The following is a 10,180-nucleotide window of genomic DNA, read 5'->3' on the forward strand; positions in this document are numbered from 1 at the left end:
TTAAGATTGCCATTTCCGTTCGAAACCACAGCATCATCGTATATCTTACTTGTTTTTCACGTTATTATCATATCATAATCATTATCAATTTACATTTTCATATTACACAACAGCACCTGCGCGCTTCTTTCCCCTCGGCATGCAAGTTGTAAAGTTTACCGTTTTAATTGTCAACTGCAGCATCGCTTAACGCTGCCGCAATGCCCTCTTCATGCGCATTGGTATTTGCCGTCTTCGCATTGTTGTTGTTGTTGTGAAAATCGTGCTGCATATAATTGATTTCACGTCAAGGAAGCAATAATGGTTTGAAGTAGGCGCGACAGAAGATGGTTGCCGCCGATGGTGGCAAATCTTGATTTCGATAGAACATTTTGCATTCCTTTTCGGTCAATTTGTCGAAGATCGAAGCGTATTCGCGATGGAATGTGGCTAAGTCGACATTGGAGCGCCCGATGGCGGTGAGCGCCAAAAAGAGTATATCACGATAGATCGAGTGTGTGCGATTTACGCCGTTATTCTGTAACTTGTGGCGCTCATTGGCCAAGCGCTTGACGGGTGTTAGCAGATCATTGCAGCGTATGGCTGAAATTATTTGCTGAATGACGCTAAAATAAAAAGAGAAGATTAATAAATGAATAAGTGTAACAAAAATGGGAGAGCAAGTTACTTCTTATTCAAATGCGCCTGATCTGTGAGTAGCGCTTTCAGCAGCGGACTGGCTGGCTGATTTTGTTTATGCAGTATATACATGGGCGGACCGGCTTCGCTGTGTAGTCTTAAATTGTCCCATAGGCATTGGATGCTGACAGTCTTCACTTTGCTGAGCGGATCGCACTCCTCATCAGACTGAATGTGAAGAAAAATAAATCAATTATTAAAAGTAAAATAAGTTGCAGTAATTATCATTCACTCACCGCCACGGGCAGACAAAGCTCCGGCAAATGTGTTTTACTCTCAATACGTTCCATGATCCACAATAGATTCCAATAAATGATTGGATGCTCTTCCACGAAGCTTGGCTTCACCAACGCAATATCACCTTCCTGTGTCAGTATATTTTCGAGCTCTTTACGCAACACCAGCGGATTTAGATATGGAATTGTCAAGCTGTCTGATTGCTTAAGCGCCTTCAAGGAGTCGTCCACCACAATTTGCACGCTCAGGAATGGCACGGTTAATTTATTACATGCATGGCAGGTTGTATTTAAGTTGGAATCCTCGGCCGACCAGCCGGACATAATCTCCTCGTCATAGAGTAATACCGAACAGTTGTGGCATTGCGAACACGAAGTGATTTGAATGAGTATATCACACTCGGGACGCTCCACTACCTGTGTTTTAGCAAGGTTATGGATGAAAGGGAAATTTTAAATGTACATAAAAATAGCAGGTGGTTATACAATTTTTAATAAAAAAAAAAATTTAATAAAAGTTAATAAATTTAATGCAAAATAAATAAAAAAAAATTTATAAAATCAAATAAAAAATTAAAAAAAATTTAAAAAAATAAAACAAAAACAATCAATATACAGAAAAAAAGTAAATAGTAAACTAAAAAATAAAAATAGAAACAAATTACTGAATAGTTAATTTTAATTTTCCAACTCACATCCGCCAAAGGTGTATATAAATTTTCTGGCAGCACTGGAAATGCGCTCAAATTCAACGCCGAAGAATTTTCACCCAACGGCACTAAGTTATTATAGCTCGACTTGCGTGACTCGCTCAGCCTGCCCCAGGGGTCCAAGTCGCTGGAGACACGTCGCATCTTCAATGTGCCATCCTCATGTGCGATCATGTCCTCATCAGTCGCACCCTCGGCGTGTCCAACGCTACCGGGCGTCTTCACCGGCGTCGTTTGGGTCGAGAACGCCCCTTTAATCTCATCGAATTTTCGTGTTAACGAATTGGCTGCGTACTTTATGCTACTCAGACTACCTTGAATGATCTCATTCGATTTTTTACTGGTTAAGCTTGGACTGAAAGAATTTGTCAAGCGGTAAAATATTAAATATATTCGCTTTAGAAGCGTAAAAAACTATTTTAAAAGCGGAAATGTAACTTTGTAAGCAAATTTTGTTAAAGGCTTGTTTTGTTTTTTTTTTTTGGTAAATTAGTGCAGCAAGGGATGGTGTGATTTGGGTCTAAGGCCATTTGTTGGTTAAAAAGCAATAAAATAAATGTAATTAAAAATACATAATAATTAAATAGTTGTAAAGAATAATAACAATAAATTAACTGAAAAAATATAAATTAAAAAATGGCTGATTTGCGGAATTTTAAAAAATATGAATTTTGGCTTTATTTCATATTTTTAGTGTAATATTATATACATAATTTAGGTATTAAAAATAACATTTTCTATTTTTAAGAATAGTAATACAAAAAATTTATTCTAAAGAGACTTCACAGGAAAAATAAAATATTTCTAAAATCAAAATTTTCCAAAAAACAAAAAATTAAATAGAAAAATAAATATTTTGAAAAAAAGGTTTGAAAAAAATATTATCAGAAAAAAATTTAAACTTTGAAAAAAATTAAATAATTTGGAAATAAATATTAAAAAAATTGCAATATTGAAAAAATGCTTTGAAAATATACATATGTACATACTACATACATACATACATACATACGTATATACAATTTTTTTATAAATGTTGAAAAAAAGTTTGAAGATAAAAAACAAAAGATTAAAAAAACAAAATAAAATTTTGCAAAAATAAAATTTATCAAAACTAAAAGTTTGAAAAATAACATAAAATTTGTGAAAAAAAGCATATTAAAAAACATGTACACAAAAGAATTAGTATCAAATAAAAATTTTGGAAAAACTAAGAAAGTAATAAGATACACACAGATCTCGAAATTCATAACCTCAATTTTGATAAAAAAAATGAACTGGTTGATAAATATGTATTAAAAGAAGTAAAAAAAATAGCAATTTTGGAAAAAATTGTTTGAAATAACAAATACAACTTTTATAAAAATTAAAGCTTTAAAAATAAATTATTAGAAAACAATTTAAATTTTGAAAAAAAATAAGGTATTTGGAAAAATTTTGAAATATTAAAGCAAAAATAGAATATTTGAAGATAAAAAATTTTGAAAAAATTAAAAATTTTGAATTTCACAATTAAAACATAAAAATTTTGAAAACAATACAAATTAAAAAAAAAAAATAAATGCTGCAAAAAAAACAAAATTAAAAAATTGTATACATACATATAACATATAAAAATTTTAAAAAGAAAGTAAAAAGTTTCAAAAAAAAATTAAAAAATTTTAATACATATAAAGATTGTGAAAATAAATAAAAATTAAAGACAAAATAAAAAAATTTTAAAAAGTTTCAGACAAAAATTTTTTGAAAATAAAATTTCAGAATAAAATAAAAAAGTAAAATTAAAAAAAAGAATAAAAATTTAGAAAATAAAAATTTTGTAAACAAAAACCAAAATTTCTAAAAAAAAAATTCATAATTTAAAAGTACCCAACACCTCTTTGCACATAAATTTTCCATAATTAGTTACACAATAAACACAACTAAAACCATGGGGATTTTATTTGAAATCAACATAGAGTTTTTGCACCTTGTTTTGGATCGGAAAAAGCCAAACTTAGAGAAAACCATCACCGAAAATACATTTGTATGTATGTGTGGATGTGTTTGTGTAGAAAATTAAAAAAATAGTGGAATTTTTCATAACAAAGCAGCTAAAGTAGGGTAGTGTGTGGCGCCGTAACCGAACGAAAGAAAAGCACAAAACAGAACATAATATTGGAACAGAAAGAACTGGACGCGCACACACCGCACAGCATAACTGTGACTTTGTGACGGTGGCACTTACCTTATATTCGAAATATTTTCTATAATAATGTTGGGCTTGAAACTGTCTTTCTTAAATGAGAATCGTGCAGGTGAATAACGTCTACGAAAACATGGTACAAATTTGTTTCATTAAAAAATTGGGGGAAGTGACAATTAAATAATAATAAAAAAGAGAAACAATATAGCAAAAAAAGTATACTACGAAACATAGAGGTAATAAAAATAAGGAGCGCGCGCTAATAGCTTCTAAACAAAAAATACATATAAAATTTTTAGTGGATGGCAAAAATAAATTTAAATAATATTAAATTAAAGAATAATATTAAAAAAATTTTTAAAGTAATAAAAAAAAAATAAAAACAAATATTAAATAAAAAATTAATTGAAAGATATTTGGCGAAAAAATTAAAATTACATAAAAAAAAAAAATAAAAATAAAATAAAAAAGAAATAAAAAAATAAAAAAAAATAAAAATAATTAAAAAATAATAATTTTGATTAAAAAAAATATAACTTAAATTAAAAATAAAAATGTAAATAAAATAAAAAATAAATATTAAAAAATAAAAATTTAAAAAAAAAAATTAAAAATATATAGAAAATTTAAAAAATATTAAATTAAAAATATTAAAAAAGAAATAAAAATAATAAAATTTAAAAAAATACATAAAAAATTTAAAAAAATAAAAACAATTAAAAAAATTATAATTTAAAACAAAAAAAAATAATTTTAATGAAAAATAAAATTTGTTAAAATTTAAAAAATAGGCAGTTGCATGCATTAAGTTTGCGATAGCCACGATTTTTTTTTCCTCAAAAAACAAAACAAAATAAAATTATTTCATACTGATTTGTCTGTATGTATATATTGATTGTGTCCGCAGTTTTGGCACGGCAAACGAATTTTTCAAAATATTTCACTGATCTACTAGCATATTGCTGAGGCTAAGCTATATAGCGCTTTGCTACTTGGAAATTAAGCTACTCAAGTTTGTATGTATCGTAAGTATGCATGTTTGTTTTGTGCAAATAATAGTTACCCAATATTGAATTTAATGGATGAGCCGAAATTGGCTAAGCTCGAGGCGACGCTTGAGCCGGGCATTGTCTCCGAACGCTGCATGCTCTTGCTCAAATGCGTCGATTCGTCGAAGGTCGCGCTACGTTGACCCTTGAACAATATGGGCTTATCGGTATACATAGTGCTGTTATTTGCGCCAGCATTCGGTTGTTCGCCTGTTGGCTCTTTGGTGTTTGTGGGCGTGGTCTGATCTTGCAGTTCTTCATTCAAGGCGCCGAGCGGATCGTTTTGCGTGACCGGCGTACGCGGCGATATTCTGTAGGAACACAAATAATTAATGAAAGAAATGTTTATATATATTTATGATATATATTTTATAAAATAACGCGCGCTTACTTTGTCGGACTCTGCAAGTTGTTGATTTGCTCGTGCTCCGCACTCATATCTGCGCTGTGCGCCACAAAGTCCAGCTCCTCCTGCGAGCTCGCGATTTCATGCTCCATCTCGTTTTCTTTCAGAACTGTTACATCATCCGCTATGTACTCTTCACCATCACCAATATTCATAATCTTATAGCGCGGCCCACTCGTCTCGCTCGGCAGCGATTGTTTGCGCTGCAATTTATCCAGCAGCTGTGCGTCGCCGCCAAAGCTCTCGGTTTTAGTCAACTGCAGCTTGCCGCCAGCGCCCACAACGCCCAAATCACAGCCCGGGCTGTGTGGACTGCTTGGTGTGTGTGGCGCAGATGTGCTCGTCGGCGCCGCGCTCTTATCGCCGGTCGACTTTTCACCACTCGCTTTACTCTCACCCGATATCAGCAGACCGGCAGTTGAACTGATTACATCGCCTGCTGGATCCTGCGCGCCCATTGCCATAGCCGATTGGCGCACAATACTGCCGAGTTTGCCGCGCAGCTTGTCGAATGCCGAAAAGTCCAGCAGTGTCGCGCTGTATGCATGCGCGTCGCCAGCACCGCGTTCCATATGCGACGACGTCGAGGAATCTAAGCTGGTGCGCGAGGTGCCATCCACCGTTTCCAGCGTGCTTAGATTGTTCTCACAAGAGGCTGAGAGTGGTTTCTTGGCCGCATGACGCTTGCCGGCGCGTCGAAAATGCGCTGCGCCAAGCACCACGTTCTTAATGCGATTCCAACGCAATTGGCTGAGTGTCGTGCTGTCGCTGGGCCAATCCGACTCGAGCACGCAGCGATTGTAGAAGCCGTAGGTGAGCGCGTTCGGTTGCACGCCCGAGCGCTTCATTAAATAGTGCAGGCGCACAGCCAAGACGGGCAAATTGTGTATGCCGCACAATTGCATCATGATGCGGTAGCAGAACTCATCACAGGTGATTTTCAGTTTGGATGCGCGCACCAGCATATCGTAGGCGGCGCGCAATGTATCGTGCTCCTTGTTCGCCTGTCGCGTCTCATTCACCATGGACGGTAGTATGAGGAAGTAAATCGAATAGCAGGTGGCTAGCAAATACTTGGACCACGCCTCTGGATGCATCTGACAGCGGCGCGCCATTTTTTGCGACAGTTTGATCTCGTGCTTTGTGCGGCGCGCTATTGGTGAACCGGGCGCCAGCGAACCATTCAGCTGCTGCTGTAGAAAGTGGTTCAACGCAGTCTTCTTCGATGATTTCAAAAGGCTGGGATTCAGTGTGAAGTTGGCATAGTTGTAAACCGCGCCGGAAGTATCTAGTAAGTAAGCGTAAATAATTTTAGAAAAATATGTGAAGCGCATAAATAACTAGTACCAACCTTGCTTGGGTCCCACGCTATCGGGTGGGAATATGTACTTCGTACGCTCGCTATTCTGCCCCGACTCCCAGTCAACCAAGCGCAAGTCTGATGGGGTGTCATCGTAGGCGCCCACCTTTTCGGCGCATTCGTCGAAAAATGTGAGGCCATGATCGCCATCGGAGACGAAAGAACGTTCCTCAATGAAACGTATGAACATTTGTGTCTTCATGAGTAGTTCGAAGAATTTCTGATGCGCCTTATCGCGCGATCGCAAGAACGCCTTCAACTGAAATAAGGCACTTGGATCTGTGGCGCCGACAGAGGGCGCCTTCGATATGGGCGTTAAGTAGTCACGATAGCCGCGCAAAATCGATGCCATAAAGAGTAGAAAGGCCTCCTGTATTCGTTGTTCGAGATCTTGCTGAAAATAAAAGTGGAAGAATAAATAAATATTGATATCTACTTTCTAATATTATATGGCTTAATGAAGTAAATAGTAAATTTTATCGAAAATGTTTGCAATTTATGTTATCAGTTATCAACATATATATAAAAATAAGACTTCGAAAGTAATTATTTTAAATGCGACAGATAAGATACCTCACGCTTTCGTTTTCTTAGATCCCTATCAAGGCTATTTGTTGATTCGATGTGTGTGGCTTTTAGAACTTCCAATTCGTTGAGTGTTTGTCGCAAAATACGCGCAGCACGTTTAGGCAATAATTTTATCGTCAAATGCTTTTGTGATTCACACAACTGTAATGCAAAACAAATATATGGGGTAGATAAGAATATTATACATTAAACTACGTGGCACGCTTGTATAGTTTAACTTACGCTGATCGTGTTTGTATCCAAGTCGATACAAGTCACATCTTGTGGCGGTTCATACAAATCGAAAAAACGTGAATCGACACCTATTAAATAAGGTAATGGCGCATGTAAGACCTCCGCCAAGCCAAGTGGGCACAATGGTATGTACGGACATTGCCATTTGAAGGGAAATAGCAGCGAAACAATGGCCTCACCAACTGCAGTTAATGTGGCGGGTCTAAAATTTTAAACTTTAATTAATAGACATAACCCTAAAAATAAAGCTTAAATGCATACCGTAAGGAGTGTATTAAGATTTTTTGCTCCGTCAGCGCCAACAGCATTACATGCAGACAATTATCAGTGCCCAAATTCTGCAGCAACATGTGGAAGCCAGCACCGCTGCGTGGCAAGGGCGAGTCTTCCGGTTGCGTGAGCAATATGCGATCTTTCGGCTCGCTGGAAAGCTGTCATTATACGAAAAATGTGGTGTAATGATCGGTAGAGAGTGACAATTCATTAAAACTTACTTGCAAATGTATGCTAGGCGCTGGAAATTGCACTTCATCCAACAATTGCGTTACGTAACGTTCAATTGATACTGGTAAATCTACACCGTGCACGGCCAAGCGCTAAAAAATTAAAAAAAAAAAATCAAATGCAATTTAGAATATTAAATTTTAATTTTAATTATAAAAAATATATTTAATAAATAAAAATTTAATATAAAATATCAAAAATTAATTTTGAATATCAAAATGTTATTTATTTTACTAAACGCATAATTTGTATCTACTTACATGTAAGTAACGCAGCCATCTGTCAAACGTGTCACCAAATGGATAGTGTGATAAAAGGCAAATAGATTTGATTATATGCAATGAATGCTGCTTCGCGAACACTTCATCCCAGCCCAGGAGTTCACGCTGTTTGTCATTTAATGCGGATTCCCTAAAAAGAAGAAAAATATAAAATGTCAATAATTTTGTCAAAATAAGTAAACAATGTTGCCACTTACTCAAAATCCTCATAGAATGTTAATGCAGAACCATACACCTTGTATGTGCCATCATTAACCGTCAGCACAAAGGTACTAAACACAGGACTTGTGGGTTTACGCTTCTCGCCCTCTTTCACATGCGGCCAAGCCTCTAGCGATGCGCCCATTGGTAGACAAAATAACGGCACACTTGGGCAGAGATTTAATGGAAAGTCGTTATGATCGACAGTTGGATAACGTAGTAAAATTTCTGGCTGATAACTGATTAATTTCGGACGGTACATAGATTTTTTGTAGCATAAATACACATCACTGCCCATATAACCTCTATTGAGTGTTTTATAAATGAGACAGAATGCATGCGGTGGCCGTTCACCTTTACTTTGCACGATGACACATAAATCTGTGACGACTAGCTCGTTGCATGGCATGTCGGGTCGTGCGCGTCGGTAGGTGAGATAAATTTTCGAGGAAGAATTATTCACATTGGCTATGCGTCCACCCGGTGTTTCGGCGACGATTTCGGCGTCAGACATTATGCGTTCATGTCCATCGTACAGCACACCTGCGAATATTTTTTTATATCAGAAAAATATAAATTAGTTAAAAAATTTAATATATTTACCTATATCCACCAGAGGCGGTCGATCTTTGCCCCGTTTATAATAAATATAACACTCTGTTGAACGCATAGAGCCATGATTGAGATTCGCAGGCAGTCCAGTGGGTGTTGTTTCCAACACCTCATAACCGTCGGGCACTTCTTCATCGAGTAACGGAAAATATACACCAATATCTGTTATAGGCTCAATAGTATTGGCAGCCCGTAAATGCCCAGATTCGCTAAATATATTCTCCTGTAGCAATTGCGGTTGTTCTGGCATGCCAGCGACTACAAAATAGTCAGCAATCCGTTTCTCTTCCATTGCGCTGTATAGATTATAAAATGAATAAGAATAACAAAACTGATATCGGAATAAGTAACAATACAATGATTTTATATCTATAACAATTGCACTTTGTTTTCATTTGACGTTTTCATCGCCTTTGTTTTGGTCACTAACGAACACACAGCAACCACAATCCAATCAGATCTTGCTATGCCGTTCACAATAGTTGGCACAAAATGCATTCACTTGCAATTCGATGTTTATTGAGCCAATACACTGGTTTTTTTTTTCTAGCACAACAACCTGTTCTGCCCACTTTAAGGAATCCTTCGATTTTACATTGAACAATATATATTTGTTAACGCCTTCCTTATTACTAGTTTTCTACAAGGAGCTGTTTCAAACAAGTTCGCCCTTGCAGCTTTGCACTGTCATATGAATCACCGCCCCGTCACTTCCTCTTCTAGTATTTCTACACTTACTGTCGGGGTCAAATTGCTATTAGCCTCATCGTAGGCCACCCGTTGCCAATGCGAATTTTACTTTGCGGCTCAGTTTACTTCTATTAACTCACAATTTATTTATTTGTGGTTAAAAAACACAACTCACTTTAATTGATTTTGCTGGGTTTTGCAATTTATGATTCAATTTGCTCATTAACCAGCCTGCTGCCTTTTACTTTTGCCTTGTACTCCTTTTTTCGTCGTGTGCTTCTAATAGAAAAATTTTCACAGCACTGCGTAAAAAATGTCTTGGCCTTTTACACCAACATTGCTCACTTAAATACTGTTACAATTATTCACCAATGATAAATAAATGATTAAAAATGAATATTTAAATATTCTAACGAAGAATAAAATTCAGAAATGCTTCACTATTG

At 35.8% G+C, this 10,180-nt stretch overlaps 1 protein-coding gene across 1 annotated transcript; it reads right to left on the reverse strand.

Annotated features, from left to right (window-relative positions):
* On the reverse strand, positions 1–10,180 carry LOC120774762 (DENN domain-containing protein Crag). Its single transcript, XM_040104522.1, has 16 exons — positions 9,910–10,180; positions 9,036–9,340; positions 8,429–8,975; positions 8,211–8,361; positions 7,941–8,042; positions 7,708–7,877; positions 7,435–7,648; positions 7,198–7,353; positions 6,616–7,018; positions 5,250–6,552; positions 4,873–5,169; positions 3,852–3,932; positions 1,610–1,979; positions 915–1,331; positions 668–846; positions 1–605 (listed from the first exon to the last, which is right to left on the reverse strand). Exons 2-16 carry the CDS (start codon positions 9,334–9,336, stop codon positions 287–289), a joined length of 5,010 nt encoding a protein of 1,669 aa, XP_039960456.1. The 5' UTR covers positions 9,337–9,340; positions 9,910–10,180; the 3' UTR covers positions 1–286.

This window comes from Bactrocera tryoni, chromosome 4 (assembly GCF_016617805.1).
Source record: "Bactrocera tryoni isolate S06 chromosome 4, CSIRO_BtryS06_freeze2, whole genome shotgun sequence".
In the NCBI taxonomy this organism is placed as follows: Eukaryota; Metazoa; Arthropoda; class Insecta; order Diptera; family Tephritidae; genus Bactrocera; species Bactrocera tryoni.